The sequence below is a fragment of the Bombina bombina genome, chromosome 3 (genome assembly GCF_027579735.1).
Source record: "Bombina bombina isolate aBomBom1 chromosome 3, aBomBom1.pri, whole genome shotgun sequence".
In the NCBI taxonomy this organism is placed as follows: domain Eukaryota; kingdom Metazoa; phylum Chordata; class Amphibia; order Anura; family Bombinatoridae; genus Bombina; species Bombina bombina.
Genome location: NC_069501.1, coordinates 1,272,425,592 through 1,272,447,694, shown reverse-complemented (window position 1 = coordinate 1,272,447,694; position 22,103 = coordinate 1,272,425,592). Strand labels below are relative to the sequence as shown.

General features: G+C 42.8%; 1 protein-coding gene across 4 annotated transcripts in view; it reads right to left on the bottom strand.

Annotated features, from left to right (window-relative positions):
* Nucleotides 1-22,103, bottom strand: part of STIM1 (stromal interaction molecule 1) — a 601,163-nt gene that overhangs the window by 267,236 nt on the left and 311,824 nt on the right. For all 4 annotated transcript variants that reach the window (XM_053708828.1, XM_053708825.1, XM_053708827.1 and 1 more), the window contains exons 5-6: nt 12,342-12,453; nt 11,793-11,908 (exon numbers count right to left, since the gene is read on the bottom strand). In XM_053708828.1, the coding sequence (XP_053564803.1) occupies nt 11,793-11,908; nt 12,342-12,453 (228 nt within the window). The remainder of the gene's footprint in view (nt 1-11,792; nt 11,909-12,341; nt 12,454-22,103) is intronic.

The following is a 22,103-nucleotide window of genomic DNA, read 5'->3' as shown; positions in this document are numbered from 1 at the left end:
AATTGGTGTTGTCTGGAGTATGTAAAGCAGTCTGGGTAGCACATTCATCTTAATGACATTTATTCGTCCAAGCCAAGAGATAGACTTGTTCTTCCATCTGGACAAGTCCGCTATCAGCGTGGTTTCTAGGTTTTTGTAGTTTTCTTGAAAGATAGTCTGAACATCCGGGGAGATATATATCCCCAAGTATTTCAGCTTATCTTGCTGTAATCTCAGGGGACAGTCACCTAGTGCTGTAATTAGTTCCTCTGGGTTGTATGTAACGTTCAGTATTTCTGATTTGGTGACGTTAAGGTGGAAGTTAGAGAGTCGTCCGTATTCTCTGAAAGTATCTAAAACTCTGGGGAGGGAAGTCCCTATGTCAGTGAGTGTTAATAGGACGTCGTCGGCATATAATGCCAACTTGTGTGTGCGCGATTTAGTCTTTATGCCCGAGATCTGGGGGTCCTCTCTTATTTTTTGCGCCAGCACCTCTATGGTAATGGCGAAAAGGAGCGGTGAGAGTGGGCACCCCTGCCTGGTCCCGTTTCTGATATGGAATCTGTCAGATAGCAGGCCATTAACTTTCACTCTAGCCGTGGGGTTCTCATAGAGGGCAAATATTTGTTTGATAAAGGCTTCGCTGAATTGCATTTTGGCCAGGACTGCTTTTAGAAAAGGCCAGTGCACCCGGTCGAACGCCTTTTCTGCGTCCGTAGAGACCAATATTAGGGGCGTGTTCTGTTGCTGGGCGTGTGACACTAGTTGTAGCACTTTCAGCGTGTTGTCGCGAGCTTCTCTCCCTGGCACGAACCCCACTTGATCCGGGTGTATCAGTGAGGGGAGGATCTTATTAATTCTATTAGCTAGCACCTTGGCGTAGATTTTTACATCCACGTTGAGGAGCGAGATCGGGCGGAAGTTCTCCGGTCTATCCGGGGATCTTCCCAGTTTAGGAAGGACAGTGATGTTTGCCTCTAGCATCTGATCAGGGAATCCACCCTCTTGCAACAATGAATTAAATAGGGAGGCGAGGGGTGTGAGTAGGTGATGTGTGAAGTCTTTGTAATATTTAACCCCTAGCCCATCTGGCCCTGGGCTCTTTCCATTTGGCATGCTTTTGATGGCTAACTTAATCTCATCAGTTGTTATTGGTCTGTCTAGATGCTCCATGTCCTCTCGTGAGAGGGAGGGCAGTTGAATGTCCCTTAAGTAGGCATCTATGTGTGACTGTGAGCTATTGTTAGTGATGTTGTATAGAGCTTCGTAGTATCGTCTGAAAGCCAATCGCATATTTTTAAGTGCGCTAACCCGACATGAATATATTAATTTCACATTCCAATGTTCTTCACATAGCAGAATATGTTCAATTTATTCATAAATACAAACACACACACATATATATATATATATATATATATATATATATACACACATACACACACACACATATATATATATATACACATACACACACATACACACACATACAGTATCCCACAAAAGTGAGTACGCCCCTTACATTTTTGTAAATATTTTATTATATCTTCATGTGACAACACTGAAGAAATGACGCTTTGCTACAATCTAAAGTAGTGAGTGTACAGCCTGTATAACAGTGTAAATTTTCTGTCCCTCAAAATAAATCAACACACAGCCATTAATGTCTAAAGAGTTGGCAACAAAAGTGAGTACACCCCTAAGTGGAAATGTCCAAATTGGGCTCAAAGTGTCAATATTTTGTGTGGCCACCATTATTTTCCTGCACTGCCTTAACCCTCTTTGGCATGGAGTTCACCAGAGCTTCACAGGTTGCCACTGGCGTCCTCTTCCACTCCTCCATGACGACATCACAGAGCTGGTGGATGTTAGAGACCTTGCGCTCCCCCACCTCCTGTTTGAGGATGCCCCACAGATGCTCAATAGGGTTTAGGTCTGGAGACATGCTTGGCCAGTCCATCACCTTTACCCTCAGCTTCTTTAGCAAGGCAGTGGTCATCTTGGAGGTCTGTTTGGGGTCGTTATGTTGGAAAACTGCCCTGCGGCCCAGTCTCCGAAGGGAGGGAATCATGCTCTTCTTCAGTATGTCACAGTACATGGTGGCATTTATGGTTCCTTCAATGAACTGTAGCTCCCCAGTGCCGGCAGCACTCATGCAGGCCCAGACCATGACACTCCCACCACCATGCTTGACTGTAGGCAAGACACACTTGTGTTTGTACTCCTCACCTGGTTGCCGCCACACACGCTTGACACCATCTGAACCAAATAAGTTTATCTTTGTCTCATCGGACCATAGGACATAGTTCCAGTAATCCATGTCCTTAGTCTGCTTGTCTTCAGCAAACTGTTTGCAGGTTTACTTGTGCATCATCTTTATAAGAGGCTTCCTTCTGGGACAACAGACATGCAGACCAATTTGATGCAGTGTGCAGCGTATGGTCTGAGCACTGACAGGCTGACCCCCACCCCTTCAACCTCACTCATACGTCTATTTCCCAATGACAACCTCTGGATACGACACTGAGCACGTGCACTCAACTTCTTTGGTCGACCATGGCGAAGCCTGTTCTGAGTAGAACCTGTCCTGTAAAACTGCTGTATGGTCTTTCCCACCGTGCTGCAGCTCAGTTTCAGGGTCTTGGCAATCTTCTTATAGCCTATGCCATCTTTATGTAGAGCAACAACTCTTTTTTTCAGATCCTCAGAGAGTTCGTTGCCATGAGGTGCCATGTTGAACTTCCAGTGACCAGTATGAGAGAGTGTGAGAGCGATAACACCAAATTTAACACACTTGCTCCCCATTCACACCTGAGACCTTGTAACACTAACGAGTCACTTGACACCAGGGAGAGAAAATGGCTAATTGGGCCCAATTTGGACATTTCCACTTAGGGGTGTACTCACTTTTGTTGCCAACGGTTTAGACATTAATGGCTGTGTGTTGAGTTATTTTGAGGGGCAGCAAATTTACACTGTTATACAGGCTGTACACTCACTACTTTACATTGTAACAAAGTGTCATTTCTTCAGTGTTGTCACATGAAAAGATATAATACAATATTCACACTGTTATACAGGCTGTACACTCACTACTTTACATTGTAGCAAAGTGTCATTTCTTCAGTGTTGTCACATGAAAAGATATAATAAATATTTACACTGTTATACAGGCTGTACACTCACTACTTTACATTGTAACAAAGTGTCATTTCTTCAGTGTTGTCACATGAAAAGATATAATAAAATATTTACACTGTTATACAGACTGTACACTCACTACTTTACATTGTAGCAAAGTGTCATTTCTTCAGTGTTGTCACATGAAAAGATATAATAAAATATTTACACTGTTATACAGGCTGTACACTCACTACTTTACATTGTAGCAAAGTGTCATTTCTTCAGTGTTGTCACATGAAAAGACAAAAATGTGAGGGGTGTACTCACTTTTGTGAGATACTGTACACACACACAATTATATATAGGTATAGATATATACAGATATATATAATAATATTAGAAATAAGTAGAACGTATTCTGCTATGTGCAGAACAGTGGAACATGAAATACGTACTTACAATAAATACACATAACACTTTATTAATATATATAAAATGCTTTTTTCATGTTTTTATCTACTTGACTGAAAAGAGCTCCTATATATATGTATTTATGTGTATATGTGTCTGTAAATACATATATACACACATACATCTTTAGATATGTATGTATTTATGTGTATGTGTGTCTGTAAATACATATATACACACATACATCTTTAGATATGTATGTATTTATGTGTATATGTGTCTGTAAATACATATATACACACATACATCTTTAGATATGTATGTATTTATGTGTATATGTGTCTGTAAATACATATATACACACATACATCTTTAGATATATATGTATTTATGTGTATGTGTGTCTGTAAATACATATATACACACATACATCTTTAGATATGTATGTATTTATGTGTATGTGTGTCTGTAAATACATATATACACACATACATCTTTAGATATGTATGTATTTATGTGTATGTGTGTCTGTAAATACATATATACACACATACATCTTTAGATATGTATGTATTTCTAGTAATACATAGTCCTTTGCCTGCCTTTTTTTAAATATTTTTTATTAGATAGTTGTTACGGTTGCCTCCAGGCTGGCTGGAAGTTGGACCGTAGAAAAGGATGCTCCTAGCGCTCACCAAAGGAGCAGCAGCACCGTGGACACTCTATAACTGCTGCGTAGCCACCATAAGTAATGCAGACTTGTATTTAGAATAGGTTTCTTGAAGCTGAACAAAATTTAACTCTTAATGGCACACAATGAAACTGAACCAAGTGGGAGAAAGCCAGGGACAAGTCATTTCACAGGTCTGGGGACATAGTCTTAAAGGGGCATTGTTCACCAAAGTCACAATATGTCCCCAGACGGTTCTTAAAGGGCCATACACACCCAATAAAAGTTAATAGGTTTTCAGGGGCACAATCTTCCAGGGGCCATAGTCATGTGGAAGGAGGCTGGCAAATAGGCTTCTCCAAAATCCAGGGAAGCAGGGCAATTTTCCATTTAAAGGGCCAGTTACAAATAGCAGTTTGTAACATATCTCCCCTTTTGGAGGGAGACTAACCAGGCACCTGACCTTCTGCCGGTCAGTGCCTAAGTTAGTCTCGCAACCCACCCACAAATAATCGTTAGCAGCAAAGTAGCCCCCCCACAATACGTAGTACTGGCCTGTAAGTTCCAGGTTGTAGGATGAAAGTGTAGCATCCTCGGCCTTCCTGGCGCAGCTGGGCAAATAGCTGATGGTACTTGGGGGGCAGAGGCCAGCAGCACTCTGCCCTGGTGCCAGCGCTTCTGCTGGGGTGAGGGGTTTGCAGGCCAGACCTGTAACTAGGGGGTCTGTAGGGCAGAGGCCAGCAGCGCTCTGTCCTGATGCCAGCTCTTCTGCTGGGGGAATTGGGGCATAGTCCTGCCCGGTGGCAAAGGGAACGTGGGGGTCAGTGGGGGTTAACATCTCCACTGTTAACCCTGGGCCCAAGTTAGGAGTTAGCTGGGGAGGGGGAGATTGGCTTACCTCCTCCTCCTGATACTCCGGTGGCCGTTGGGAAGGGAGGTCGATGCTCTCCGCTTCCTGTGGAACATGCTGCGGCTGGGGAGAGAGACCGGTTGTCTCCTCTCCCTGGAAGGCACACTCCGGCTGGGGAGGGAGGTCGATGCTCTCCCCTCCCTGTAGCTGGGTCTGTCGCTGGGGATCTGGGTCGCCTGCCCAGCATCCCTGTAGGGCCGGTAGAGAGACTGCGGTCCCATCTCCACCTGCCTGCTGGGGGTCCTCCCAGGACCAGTCTATGAGGCCTGCTGCCTCTGGTATCTCTGGTTGGGGAAGGAGACTGGTTGTCTCTTCCCTCTGCACGGTATACTGCCGCTGGGGAGGGAGGTCGCTGCTCTCCTCTCCCTGTGGAACATGCTGCGGCTGGGGAGAGAGACCAGGTGTCCATACCCTCAAACTCCACAGTTGGCGCTCAAAGGCTCGTGCTGCTTCGTTCTCAGTAGCCAATTCCCGGATGAGGCGACTGACTACCTCCTGCGCAGGGTCTGGACCATATCGGACTAGCCGCCTCTTTACCTCTGGAACGAAATCCGCGCCCTCATAGCGACGGATCAGGTTGAGGTGCTCTTCACAGGGTTCTGACCAGTGTCTTGTCAGCTCCATGCTGCTGTAGGTAGGGACGCTGCGCAGTGGCTAGCGTTGCCCTCAATAACTTTCCTACGATACCAGTGCTGTTGTGGTGCTGCTCCTTGCGCTAGGACGCCAATCCCACCGCTGCCGCCAAATGTTACGGTTGCCTCCAGGCTGGCTGGAAGTTGGACCGTAGAAAAGGATGCTCCTAGCGCTCACCAAAGGAGCAGCAGCACCGAGGACACTCTATAACTGCTGCGTAGCCACCATACGTAATGCAGACTTGTATTTAGAATAGGTTTCTTGAAGCTGAACAAAATTTAACTCTTAATGGCACACAATGAAACTGAACCAAGTGGGAGAAAGCCAGGGACAAGTCATTTCACAGGTCTGGGGACATAGTCTTAAAGGGGCATTGTTCACCAAAGTCACAATATGTCCCCAGACGGTTCTTAAAGGGCCATACACACCCAATAAAAGTTAATAGGTTTTCAGGGGCACAATCTTCCAGGGGCCATAGTCATGTGGAAGGAGGCTGGCAAATAGGCTTCTCCAAAATCCAGGGAAGCAGGGCAATTTTCCATTTAAAGGGCCAGTTACAAACAGCAGTTTGTAACAATAGTGTTATGAGTGTAACTCATTTTCAATGTATTTTTGATGAGTTTTGCGACACTTTTTTTTCCGCAAAACAGTTAACCAGAGCTCTGAAGACGAGCTATCCTGACGCGCATTAATTTCATTTGCGCTTAAGCAATCTTGTTTACTTTCAATTTGTAACACAACCGTTATACCCGATGTGCGCAAACAGCTGTGATAAACTACTTTTCACTCGCGCTTTACTGTAAGTGAACCACCCGTAACCTGTCCCATAGTCTTGTATGTCTGTAACTTGCTATGAACAGCACCCCATGATCATGACCTGAGCCATATAGTTCATGGAACCGTACAGAGAAGTCTTCATCTCAATAGATCTTTAACAAAGGGGGACCTGGAACTAAACAGAGGCAGAGTGAGCTGAATATCATATTTCATGGTTTGCAGCAACATTCTATAGAAAGGGATCACACAAGAGTGCATTATTAATTAGCAAGCCAAGCACAGCGCCCCGGCATAGGGAGTCCTGAAATAAGCAAGGGCTGTGAGTGTATAGCTCCGCTCACATCACAAGAAGATTTATGTACACTCCAAAAGGGTTAAAAACTATCAAATAGCTAAGGACACAGTGTGAGGATAATGATAAATGACTATTTTATTGGGACTGTTGCAGAATCACTGCATTGTGTGCTAAGTACAGGAGAGCACATTGCATAAACATAGCAAATAACGGTTTCATTTCGCTTTACCAGTTCTCTGGTCTCATGCAACACTTGATCCTGTCGTCATCTGCTCATCTTTCTGCATAATGTAAACTCATCAGATAAACCAGCTCTGACCCTGAGAAAGTGAAATATCGCTTTTTTATAGCGGCGCACGATACGCTGCAATCTAAACAGTCACTTAACTATAAATATTTAAAGTGTGTTGTAAAACTCCAGCAGTAATAAATTACACACTTAATATTCGCTCAGACTGTGGGAAACGTGTCTGAGATGCTGGGGGTCTGACTACAAGAAGGGAACTCATTTGTTTGTGAGCTACAGAAGGAAGTTCCTGCAACAGAACAAAGAATGGAGCTGTGTATTATACCACATTATAGGTAAGAAGCAGACTTTGTTTTTGTTTTACATCCATCACACAGCAACCTTAGCAAGGGAAGGACACAAGCAAAAACAGAATTTATGCTTACCTGATAAATTACTTTCTCTTACGGTGTATCCAGTCCACGGATTCATCTTTACTTGTGGGATATTCTCAATCCCTACAGGAAGTGGCAAAGAGAGCACACAGCAAAGCTGTCCATATAGCTCCCCTCAGGCTCCGCCCCCCCAGGTATTAGACCGACGGTAAGGAGAAAAAGGAGAAACTATAGGGTGCAGTGGTGACTGTAGTTTACTAAAATAAATTTGAACCAGACTTAATTGCCAGGGCGGGCCGTGGACTGGATACACCGTAAGAGAAAGTAATTTATCAGGTAAGCATAAATTCTGTTTTCTCTTACATGGTATATCCAGTCCAAGGATTCATCCTTACTTGTGGGATACCAATACCAAAGCTTTAGGACACGGATGAAGGGAGGGAACAAGTCAGGTAATCTAAACAGAAGGCACCACTGCTTGCAAAACCTTTCTCCCAAAAATAGCCTCCGAAGAAGCAAAAGTATCGAAGTTGTAAAATTTGGCAAATGTATGCAGTGAAGACCAAGTCGCTGCCTTACAAATCTGTTCAACAGAAGCCTCATTCTTGAAAGACCATGTGGAAGCCACAGCCCTAGTGGAATGAGCTGTAATTCGTTCAGGAGGCTGCTGTCCAGCAGTGTCATAAGTCAATCGGATGATGCTTTTCAGCCAGAAGGAAAGAGAGGTAGCAGTCGCTTTCTGACCTCTCCTCTTACCAGAATACACAACAAACAAGGATGAGGTTTGTCTGAAATCTTTAGTTGCTTTTAAATAGAATTTTAAAGCACGAACCACATCAAGATTGTGCAACAGTCGTTCCGTCTTAGAAACTGGATTAGGGCACAGAGAAGGAACAATGATTTCCTGGTTAATATTCTTATTAGAAACCACTTTTGGAAGGAAACCAGGTTTGGTACGCAAAACAACCTTATCTGCATGAAACACCAGATAGGGTAAATAACACTGCAAAGCAGAAAATTCTGAAACTCTTCGAGCAGAAGAAATAGCTACCAAAAACAAAACTTTCCAAGATAATAACTTAATATCTATGGAATGCAAAGGTTCAAACGGAACCCCTTGAAGAACTGAAAGAACTAAATTTAGACTCCATGGAGGAGCCACAGGTTTGTAGACAGGCTTGATTCTAACTAGGGCCTGTGCAAACGCCTGAACGCCTGGTACAGCTGCCAGACGCTTGTGTAACAGGATAGACAGAGCAGATATCTGTCCCTTTAAGGAACTAGCTGACAGACCTTTCTCCAAACCTTCTTGGAGAAAAGACAATATCCTTGGAATCCTAACCTTACTCCACGAGTAACCCTTGGATTCACACCAACAAAGATATTTCCGCCATATCTTATGGTAAATTTTCCTGGTGACAGGCTTTCTGCCTTTATCAGAGTATCTATAACTGATTCAGAGAAACCAGGTTTAACTAGAATTAAGCGTTCAATCTCCAAGCAGTCAGTTGCAGAGAAACTAGATTTGGATGCTTGAAAGGACCTTGAATTAGAAGATCCTGCCTCGATGGCAGTTTCCATGGTGGGACCGATGACATGTCCACTAGGTCTGCATACCAAGTCCTGCGTGGCCACGCAGGTGCTATCAGAATTACCGAAGCCTTCTCCCGTTTGATTCTGGCTACTAGCCGAGGGAGAAGAGGAAACGGTGGAAAGACATAAGCTAGACTGAATGACCAAGGCGCTATTAATGCATCTATCAATGCCGCCTTGGGATCCCTGGATCTGGATCCGTAAAGGGGAAGTTTGGCGTTCTGACGGGACGCCATCAAATCCAATTCTGGAATGCCCCATAGCTGGGTCAGCTGAGCAAAAACCTCCGGGTGGAGTTCCCACTCCCCCGGATGGAAAGTCTGACGACTTAGAAAATCCGCCTCCCAGTTGTCTACCCCTGGGATGTGAATTGCAGATAGATGTCAGGATTGATCCTCCGCCCATTTGATGATCTTGGATACTACCTTCATTGCTAGGGAACTCTTTGTTCCTCCCTGATGATTGATGTACGCTACAGTCGTGATGTTGTCCGTCTGAAATCTGATGAATTTGGCCTCCGCTAGTTGAGGCCACGCCTGGAGCGTATTGAATATCGCTCTCAGCTCCAAAATGTTTATCAGGAGAAGAGATTCTTCCCGAGACCACAGACCCTGAGCTTTCAGGGAGTCCCAGACCGCACCCCAGCCTAACAGACTGGCATCGGTCATGACAATGATCCACTCCGGTCTGCGTAAACTCATTCCCTGAGCCAGGTGATCCTGAGACAACCACCAGAGAAGAGAGTCTCTGGTTTTCTGGTCCATTTGTATTTGAGGAGACAAATCTGCATAATCCCCATTCCACTGTTTGAGCATGCACATTTGCAGTGGTCTGAGATGAATTCGGGCAAAAGGGACTACGTCCATTGCCGCAACCATTAAACCAATTACCTCCATGCACTGAGCCACAGAAGGCCGAGGAATGGAATGAAGAACTCGGCAAGAATTCAACAGTTTTGACTTCCTGACCTCTGTCAGAAAGATTTTCATTTCTACCGAGTCTATTAGTGTTCCCAGGAAGGGAACCCTTGTGAGCGGGGACAGAGAACTCTTTTCTACGTTCACCTTCCACCCGTGAGACCTTAGAAAGGCCAGAACAATGTCCGTATGAGCCTTGGCTCTGTGAAAAGACGACGCCTGTATTAAGATGTCGTCTAGGTAAGGTGCTACTGCAATGCCCTTAGTACCGCTAGAAGGAACCCTAGCACCTTCGTGAAAATTCTGGGAACGGTGGCCAACCCGAAAGGAAGGGCCACGAACTGGTAATGTTTGTCCAGAAAGGCGAACCTTAGGAACTGATGGTGATCTTTGTGGATAGGTATATGTAGGTACGCATCCTTTAGATCCATGGTAGTCATATATTGACCTTCCTGGATCATCGGCAAGATTGTCCGAATGGTTTCCATCTTGAAAGACGGAACTCTGAGGAATTTGTTTAGAATTTTTAGATCCAGTATTGGCCTGAAAGTTCCTTCCTTTTTTGGAACTACGAATAGGTTTGAGTAAAAGCCCAGTCCTTGTTCTGCAATTGGAACTGGGTGTATCACTCCCATTTTTAGTAGATCTTCTACACAGCGTAAGAACGCCTGTTTCTTTGTTTTACCAAATCACCAAAAAACATCCAATCTTTATGAAATTTTCACCACATGATTCCAATGCTTTGAAATGATTGCACACCAATTTTCAAATCAATTAACCCCTTATTGCCCAAATCGGAGCAAATTTAAGTAAACTACCGGTTTAACACACTACAGCACTGTGCCACAGTCTTTGCTGTGGCCCTACCTTCCTTTTGGGTTATTTGTAGAAGAAAATAAGCCTCCCTGAAGTCCTCCTGTACTCTCAGGACTCTACACGTGAAGCTGCATGAAGCTGCCTTGCCAAACAACTGCGCAACTGAGGCGCGAAAATGAGGCCCCCTCCCTCTTCATTCCGGAGTTATGGGGCCTTCCTGAGTCAGATTAGGTGTCTTACAATATGCCAGGCGTAATAAAAACCCCAAAAGTGTTCCCAACGTCTAAAACACTTGAATAAATGTAAGATTACACTAATAAAGTAATCGATTTAGCCCATCACAGTGTCTACCAGTATTTAAGCCCTTCACAGAAGCCATCCTTCTATACTGCGTCTCAGAAAATGGCTTACCTTCCCACATGGGGATTTCTATCAGTCTTCTAGTATTACCAGGTCTTGTTAGAAAAAAATGACTGAGCATACCTTAAGCAGTTAAGCCTGCAAACTGTTCCCCCCAACTGAAGTTCTCTGGTACTCAACAGTCCTGCGTGGGAACAGCAATGGATTTTAGTTACAAGATGCTAAAATCTTTTTCCTCTCAGCAGAAATCTTCATCACTTTCTGCCTCAGAGTAAATAGTACAAACCGGCACTATTTTAAAATAACAAACTCTTGATTGAAGAAATAAAAAAAACTACAAATCTAACACCACATACTCTTTACCCTCCTGTGGAGATGCTACTTGTTAGAGCTGCAAAGAGAATGACTGGGGGGGCGGAGCCTGAGGGGAGCTATATGGACAGCTTTGCTGTGTGCTCTCTTTGCCACTTCCTGTAGGGATTGAGAATATCCCACAAGTAAGGATGAATCCGTGGACTGGATACACCATGTAAGAGAAAAGGTTTATGCACAAGCAGCAAAAAGGTTAACGCACAAGCAGCAAAAAGGTTAATGCACCAAACAGCACAGTGCAGTAATAGGGCGTAATACAGAGGCACTGTGTGCTCTGGTGCGGCACATGACCACTACAGATGTTACAATACTCACACAGGGGTGGTCCAAACAGCACAGTGTCCAGAGCTTTGAGCTGCAGCTTCTGCCTCTGACTCCTGTCGCTCATTTTAAGGAGGGTCCCAGTCATCGTGGCGTTTGTTATTGCCAGCCTGTAACAAGAGAAAACAGTTATATGTTATCAATTCATTAATAAAAATGCTCGCCTTGTCAGATCTGGGCTATTCTATTGTGTAAATTAGATACAAAACACACACCCCTGTCTGTTATGCTTGTATGTGAGTTGATTCTCCTAAATGAAGTTGCTCCTCTGTATGGCAGAAAGGGAGTTAATCACTGCTGTGTGACTGACAAAAAGGGGTTTACGTATAGGTTGCCATCTGCATTCCTTACTTGAGATGCTACTGTGTCTAATAACATACAGATAATATGTGCAGTTAAGCACATATATAAAGAGGCAGCTGGCAATCGCAGCTCAATACATTAGTTCTAGATGAGAAAATGATAAAAAGTCCTATTCACAAATAAACCTTTTTTGTACCATTAAATGCAGTTACAGGAGAGGAGGATGTGGCCCTAACTTACCTGGGCATGTCCCGCCCGCTGAGCTGCAGCTTTCTAAACGTCTCTTCATACTGGGGCAGCTCCACGTACGTGATCAGCCACTGCACCACCTCATCCACCGTCCAGTTATACACTGCAAGAGGAGATCACGTTATTTATCTTTATAACAAACCCTACCAGAATATAGCAATTACCATGTGACAAGGTGGGTAACCCACAGACTACGGCTCACACTCAGATGTAGTCCTGGAGAGAATAACGCAGTTAAGGAAATATACAAGTTCCTACTGGTGATTATTAAAGTCTCTAAGCTAAAAGAGCATGCTTAAATTGACACTGTACCCCAAATTTTTTTTTTCGTGATTCAGATTGAGCATGAAATTTTAAGCAACTTTCTAATGTACTCCTATTATCAAATTTTCTTCATTCTCTGGGTATCTTTATTTGAAATGCAAGAATGTAAGTTTAGATGCCAGCCCATTTTTGGTGAACAACCTGGGTTGTCCTTGCTGATTGGTGGATAAATTCATCCACCAATAAAAAAGTGCTGTCCAGAGTACTGAAACCAAAAAAAAGCTTAGATGCCTTCTTTTTCAAATAATGATAGCAAGAGAACGAAGAAAAATTGATAATAGGAGTAAATTAGAAAGTTGCTTACAATTGCATGCTCTTTCTGAATTACAAAAGAAAACATTTGGGTACAGTGTCCCTTTAATGCATCACAATCTGGGCTACATTAAAGGCTTCACTAATTAGATTCAACAGACTGTCAATGCTATTCAGCTGAGTGCATAGATGCAGCACAGATCGCGATGTCATCAGTGGGCGGAGCTTGACCAAAAAAAAAAAAAAGTAATTTTAAAATAACTTTTTTACTGTTACTGCTGCATGATATAGAAAGCAGTGTTTCTCAACCCTTTTGTAGCAAGTACAAAAGGGTTGAGAACTATATAGCCTATTGGTATTAATAATTAAATGCAATTATTTAAAAAAAAAAAAAAAAAAAAAAGGAAAATAAACTATTTTCTGCATGAGGAGGAACATAATATTTATGGTACCATCTTCATATACTTTGAATAACCATTTCATACACCGTTTATCCGTCTCGTTGGACTGCGGCATACTTCAGTATGATGCACGTCCTATTTTACAGCGGCACATTTATCTGCGACTTGTCTAAAGGCAGAATCGTTAGCAATTTGAGGTGAATCAGTGATTAAGCAGTGCTCTAACCTAGGCAGGAAATACTCACACTCTGCCATGTTAGCCGTGCTCGAGGGTAGAAAGGAGAAACACAGCGTTCTTTGATTAATGTTTGCAATAGCTACATCAGGAACAAAATAATGAAGGACAATCCCCGGAGAACCCCTTGCCAATGCCCTAGGTACCCCCAGGGGTACACGTAGCACAGGTAGAGAAACTAGCATATAATGAGTACAGGGGGCTATTTGCAGCTTAATCTAAAGTAAGACTTTAAGCTGACTAAGGTGTAGACTGTACCTTTAATTATATAGCAAGAAGCTGCATTATTCAGTGTCATGCTCTCCAAAGGTTTCTGTGAGATTATGTGGGACAATTGTTTTTTCTATCACAAGACTTGACCCTTCTTCACAGCAAACATAGCCCTTAAAGGGGCAGAAACCCAAACGTTCTCTGTCACAATTTAAATAGAGTATAACATTTTCAGATTTACTTATTTTAATGCCATTGCTCCCCTGCAAATCGATATATATACAGAATCAGCCCCTTACTGTCCCTTTAATACTAATGCTCCCCTGCAAATCGATATATATACAGAATCAGCCCCTTACTGCCCCTTTAATACTAATGCTCCCCTGCAAATCGATATATATACAGAATCAGCCCCTTACTGTCCCTTTAATACTATTGCTCCCCTGCAAATCGATATATATACAGAATCAGCCCCTTACTGCCCCTTTAATACTAATGCTCCCCTGCAAATCGATATATATACAGAATCAGCCCCTTACTGCCCCTTTAATACTAATGCTCCCCTGCAAATCGATATATATACAGAATCAGCCCCTTACTGCCCCTTTAATACTAATACTCCCCTGCAAATCGATATATATACAGAATCAGCCCCTTACTGTCCCTTTAATACTAATGCTCCCCTGCAAATCGATATATATACAGAATCAGCCCCTTACTGCCCCTTTAATACTAATACTCCCCTGCAAATCGATATATATACAGAATCAGCCCCTTACTGCCCCTTTAATACTAATGCTCCCCTGCAAATCAATATATATACAGAATCAGCCCCTTACTGTCCCTTTAATACTAATACTCCCCTGCAAATCGATATATATACAGAATCAGCCCCTTACTGCCCCTTTAATACCACTGCTCCCCTGCAAATCGATATATATACAGAATCAGCCCCTTACTGCCCCTTTAATACTAATACTCCACTGCAAATCGATATATATACAGAATCAGCCCCTTACTGTCCCTTTAATACTAATACTCCCCTGCAAATCGATATATATACAGAATCAGCCCCTTACTGCCCCTTTAATACCACTGCTCCCCTGCAAATCGATATATATACAGAATCAGCCCCTTACTGTCCCTTTAATACCACTGCTCCCCTGCAAATCGATATATATACAGAATCAGCCCCTTACTGTCCCTTTAATACTAATGCTCCAATGCAAATCGATATATATACAGAATCAGCCCCTTACTGCCCCTTTAATACTAATACTCCCCTGCAAATCGATATATATACAGAATCAGCCCCTTACTGCCCCTTTAATACTAATGCTCCCCTGCAAATCAATATATATACAGAATCAGCCCCTTACTGTCCCTTTAATACTAATACTCCCCTGCAAATCGATATATATACAGAATCAGCCCCTTACTGCCCCTTTAATACCACTGCTCCCCTGCAAATCGATATATATACAGAATCAGCCCCTTACTGCCCCTTTAATACTAATACTCCCCTGCAAATCGATATATATACAGAATCAGCCCCTTACTGCCCCTTTAATACCACTGCTCCCCTGCAAATCGATATATATACAGAATCAGCCCCTTACTGTCCCTTTAATACCACTGCTCCCCTGCAAATCGATATATATACAGAATCAGCCCCTTACTGTCCCTTTAATACTAATGCTCCAATGCAAATCGATATATATACAGAATCAGCCCCTTACTGCCCCTTTAATACTAATACTCCCCTGCAAATCGATATATATACAGAATCAGCCCCTTACTGCCCCTTTAATACCACTGCTCCCCTGCAAATCGATATATATACAGAATCAGCCCCTTACTGCCCCTTTAATACCACTGCTCCCCTGCAAATCGATATATATACAGAATCAGCCCCTTACTGCCCCTTTAATACTAATGCTCCCCTGCAAATCGATATATATACAGAATCAGCCCCTTACTGCCCCTTTAATACTAATGCTCCCCTGCAAATCGATATATATACAGAATCAGCCCCTTACTGTCCCTTTAATACTAATGCTCCCCTGCAAATCGATATATATACAGAATCAGCCCCTTACTGCCCCTTTAATACCACTGCTCCCCTGCAAATCGATATATATACAGAATCAGCCCCTTACTGTCCCTTTAATACTAATACTCCCCTGCAAATCGATATATATACAGAATCAGCCCCTTACTGTCCCTTTAATACTAATGCTCCCCTGCAAATCGATATATATACAGAATCAGCCCCTTACTGCCCCTTTAATACTAATGCTCCCCTGCAAATCGATATATATACAGAATCAGCCCCTTACTGCCCCTTTAATACTAATACTCCCCTGCAAATCGATATATATACAGAATCAGCCCCTTACTGCCCCTTTAATACTAATACTCCCCTGCAAATCGATATATATACAGAATCAGCCCCTTACTGCCCCTTTAATACTAATACTCCCCTGCAAATCGATATATATACAGAATCAGCCCCTTACTGCCCCTTTAATACCACTGCTCCCCTGCAAATCGATATATATACAGAATCAGCCCCTTACTGCCCCTTTAATACTAATGCTCCCCTGCAAATCGATATATATACAGAATCAGCCCCTTACTGACCCTTTAATACTAATGCTCCCCTGCAAATCGATATATATACAGAATCAGCCCCTTACTGCCCCTTTAATACTAATGCTCCCCTGCAAATCGATATATATACAGAATCAGCCCCTTACTGCCCCTTTAATACTAATGCTCCCCTGCAAATCGATATATATACAGAATCAGCCCCTTACTGCCCCTTTAATACTAATGCTCCCCTGCAAATCGATATATATACAGAATCAGCCCCTTACTGCCCCTTTAATACCACTGCTCCCCTGCAAATCGATATATATACAGAATCAGCCCCTTACTGCCCCTTTAATACTAATACTCCCCTGCAAATCGATATATATACAGAATCAGCCCCTTACTGTCCCTTTAATACTAATGCTCCCCTGCAAATCGATATATATACAGAATCAGCCCCTTACTGTCCCTTTAATACCACTGCTCCCCTGCAAATCGATATATATACAGAATCAGCCCCTTACTGCCCCTTTAATACTAATACTCCCCTGCAAATCGATATATATACAGAATCAGCCCCTTACTGCCCCTTTAATACCACTGCTCCCCTGCAAATCGATATATATACAGAATCAGCCCCTTACTGCCCCTTTAATACTAATGCTCCCCTGCAAATCGATATATATACAGAATCAGCCCCTTACTGCCCCTTTAATACTAATACTCCCCTGCAAATCGATATATATACAGAATCAGCCCCTTACTGCCCCTTTAATACTAATACTCCCCTGCAAATCGATATATATACAGAATCAGCCCCTTACTGTCCCTTTAATACTAATGCTCCCCTGCAAATCGATATATATACAGAATCAGCCCCTTACTGCCCCTTTAATACTAATGCTCCCCTGCAAATCGATATATATACAGAATCAGCCCCTTACTGCCCCTTTAATACCACTGCTCCCCTGCAAATCGATATATATACAGAATCAGCCCCTTACTGCCCCTTTAATACCACTGCTCCCCTGCAAATCGATATATATACAGAATCAGCCCCTTACTGTCCCTTTAATACCACTGCTCCCCTGCAAATCGATATATATACAGAATCAGCCCCTTACTGCCCCTTTAATACCACTGCTCCCCTGCAAATCGATATATATACAGAATCAGCCCCTTACTGCCCCTTTAATACTAATGCTCCCCTGCAAATCGATATATATACAGAATCAGCCCCTTACTGCCCCTTTAATACTAATGCTCCCCTGCAAATCGATATATATACAGAATCAGCCCCTTACTGCCCCTTTAATACCACTGCTCCCCTGCAAATCGATATATATACAGAATCAGCCCCTTACTGTCCCTTTAATACCACTGCTCCCCTGCAAATCGATATATATACAGAATCAGCCCCTTACTGCCCCTTTAATACCACTGCTCCCCTGCAAATCGATATATATACAGAATCAGCCCCTTACTGCCCCTTTAATACCACTGCTCCCCTGCAAATCGATATATATACAGAATCAGCCCCTTACTGCCCCTTTAATACTAATGCTCCCCTGCAAATCGATATATATACAGAATCAGCCCCTTACTGCCCCTTTAATACCACTGCTCCCCTGCAAATCGATATATATACAGAATCAGCCCCTTACTGTCCCTTTAATACCACTGCTCCCCTGCAAATCGATATATATACAGAATCAGCCCCTTACTGTCCCTTTAATACCACTGCTCCCCTGCAAATCGATATATATACAGAATCAGCCCCTTACTGTCCCTTTAATACTAATGCTCCCCTGCAAATCGATATATATACAGAATCAGCCCCTTACTGCCCCTTTAATACTAATGCTCCCCTGCAAATCGATATATATACAGAATCAGCCCCTTACTGCCCCTTTAATACTAATGCTCCCCTGCAAATCGATATATATACAGAATCAGCCCCTTACTGCCCCTTTAATACTAATACTCCCCTGCAAATCGATATATATACAGAATCAGCCCCTTACTGTCCCTTTAATACTAATGCTCCCCTGCAAATCGATATATATACAGAATCAGCCCCTTACTGCCCCTTTAATACTAATACTCCCCTGCAAATCGATATATATACAGAATCAGCCCCTTACTGCCCCTTTAATACCACTGCTCCCCTGCAAATCGATATATATACAGAATCAGCCCCTTACTGTCCCTTTAATACCACTGCTCCCCTGCAAATCGATATATATACAGAATCAGCCCCTTACTGCCCCTTTAATACTAATGCTCCCCTGCAAATCGATATATATACAGAATCAGCCCCTTACTGCCCCTTTAATACTAATGCTCCCCTGCAAATCGATATATATACAGAATCAGCCCCTTACTGCCCCTTTAATACTAATGCTCCCCTGCAAATCGATATATATACAGAATCAGCCCCTTACTGTCCCTTTAATACTAATGCTCCCCTGCAAATCGATATATATACAGAATCAGCCCCTTACTGTCCCTTTAATACCACTGCTCCCCTGCAAATCGATATATATACAGAATCAGCCCCTTACTGTCCCTTTAATACCACTGCTCCCCTGCAAATCGATATATATACAGAATCAGCCCCTTACTGTCCCTTTAATACCACTGCTCCCCTGCAAATCGATATATATACAGAATCAGCCCCTTACTGTCCCTTTAATACTAATGCTCCCCTGCAAATCGATATATATACAGAATCAGCCCCTTACTGTCCCTTTAATACTAATGCTCCCCTGCAAATCGATATATATACAGAATCAGCCCCTTACTGCCCCTTTAATACTACTGCTCCCCTGCAAATCGATATATATACAGAATCAGCCCCTTACTGTCCCTTTAATACTAATACTCCCCTGCAAATCGATATATATACAGAATCAGCCCCTTACTGTCCCTTTAATACCACTGCTCCCCTGCAAATCGATATATATACAGAATCAGCCCCTTACTGCCCCTTTAATACTAATGCTCCCCTGCAAATCGATATATATACAGAATCAGCCCCTTACTGCCCCTTTAATACTAATGCTCCCCTGCAAATCGATATATATACAGAATCAGCCCCTTACTGCCCCTTTAATACTAATGCTCCCCTGCAAATCGATATATATACAGAATCAGCCCCTTACTGCCCCTTTAATACTAATGCTCCCCTGCAAATCGATATATATACAGAATCAGCCCCTTACTGCCCCTTTAATACTAATGCTCCCCTGCAAATCGATATATATACAGAATCAGCCCCTTACTGCCCCTTTAATACCACTGCTCCCCTGCAAATCGATATATATACAGAATCAGCCCCTTACTGTCCCTTTAATACTAATGCTCCCCTGCAAATCGATATATATACAGAATCAGCCCCTTACTGTCCCTTTAATACTACTGCTCCCCTGCAAATCGATATATATACAGAATCAGCCCCTTACTGCCCCTTTAATACTAATGCTCCCCTGCAAATCGATATATATACAGAATCAGCCCCTTACTGTCCCTTTAATACCACTGCTCCCCTGCAAATCGATATATATACAGAATCAGCCCCTTACTGCCCCTTTAATACTAATGCTCCCCTGCAAATCGATATATATACAGAATCAGCCCCTTACTGTCCCTTTAATACTAATGCTCCCCTGCAAATCGATATATATACAGAATCAGCCCCTTACTGCCCCTTTAATACTAATGCTCCCCTGCAAATCGATATATATACAGAATCAGCCCCTTACTGCCCCTTTAATACTAATGCTCCCCTGCAAATCGATATATATACAGAATCAGCCCCTTACTGCCCCTTTAATACTAATGCTCCCCTGCAAATCGATATATATACAGAATCAGCCCCTTACTGCCCCTTTAATACCACTGCTCCCCTGCAAATCGATATATATACAGAATCAGCCCCTTACTGCCCCTTTAATACCACTGCTCCCCTGCAAATCGATATATATACAGAATCAGCCCCTTACTGCCCCTTTAATACTAATACTCCCCTGCAAATCGATATATATACAGAATCAGCCCCTTACTGCCCCTTTAATACTAATGCTCCCCTGCAAATCGATATATATACAGAATCAGCCCCTTACTGTCCCTTTAATACTAATGCTCCCCTGCAAATCGATATATATACAGAATCAGCCCCTTACTGCCCCTTTAATACTAATACTCCCCTGCAAATCGATATATATACAGAATCAGCCCCTTACTGTCCCTTTAATACTAATGCTCCCCTGCAAATCGATATATATACAGAATCAGCCCCTTACTGCCCCTTTAATACTAATGCTCCCCTGCAAATCGATATATATACAGAATCAGCCCCTTACTGCCCCTTTAATACCACTGCTCCCCTGCAAATCGATATATATACAGAATCAGCCCCTTACTGCCCCTTTAATACTAATACTCCCCTGCAAATCGATATATATACAGAATCAGCCCCTTACTGTCCCTTTAATACTAATGCTCCCCTGCAAATCGATATATATACAGAATCAGCCCCTTACTGCCCCTTTAATACTAATACTCCCCTGCAAATCGATATATATACAGAATCAGCCCCTTACTGCCCCTTTAATACCACTGCTCCCCTGCAAATCGATATATATACAGAATCAGCCCCTTACTGCCCCTTTAATACTAATGCTCCCCTGCAAATCGATATATATACAGAATCAGCCCCTTACTGCCCCTTTAATACTAATACTCCCCTGCAAATCGATATATATACAGAATCAGCCCCTTACTGTCCCTTTAATACTAATACTCCCCTGCAAATCGATATATATACAGAATCAGCCCCTTACTGCCCCTTTAATACCACTGCTCCCCTGCAAATCGATATATATACAGAATCAGCCCCTTACTGCCCCTTTAATACCACTGCTCCCCTGCAAATCGATATATATACAGAATCAGCCCCTTACTGTCCCTTTAATACTAATGCTCCCCTGCAAATCGATATATATACAGAATCAGCCCCTTACTGCCCCTTTAATACTAATACTCCCCTGCAAATCGATATATATACAGAATCAGCCCCTTACTGTCCCTTTAATACCACTGCTCCCCTGCAAATCGATATATATACAGAATCAGCCCCTTACTGCCCCTTTAATACTAATGCTCCCCTGCAAATCGATATATATACAGAATCAGCCCCTTACTGCCCCTTTAATACTAATACTCCCCTGCAAATCGATATATATACAGAATCAGCCCCTTACTGTCCCTTTAATACTAATACTCCCCTGCAAATCGATATATATACAGAATCAGCCCCTTACTGCCCCTTTAATACCACTGCTCCCCTGCAAATCGATATATATACAGAATCAGCCCCTTACTGCCCCTTTAATACCACTGCTCCCCTGCAAATCGATATATATACAGAATCAGCCCCTTACTGTCCCTTTAATACTAATACTCCCCTGCAAATCGATATATATACAGAATCAGCCCCTTACTGCCCCTTTAATACCACTGCTCCCCTGCAAATCGATATATATACAGAATCAGCCCCTTACTGCCCCTTTAATACCACTGCTCCCCTGCAAATCGATATATATACAGAATCAGCCCCTTACTGTCCCTTTAATACTAATGCTCCCCTGCAAATCGATATATATACAGAATCAGCCCCTTACTGCCCCTTTAATACTAATACTCCCCTGCAAATCGATATATATACAGAATCAG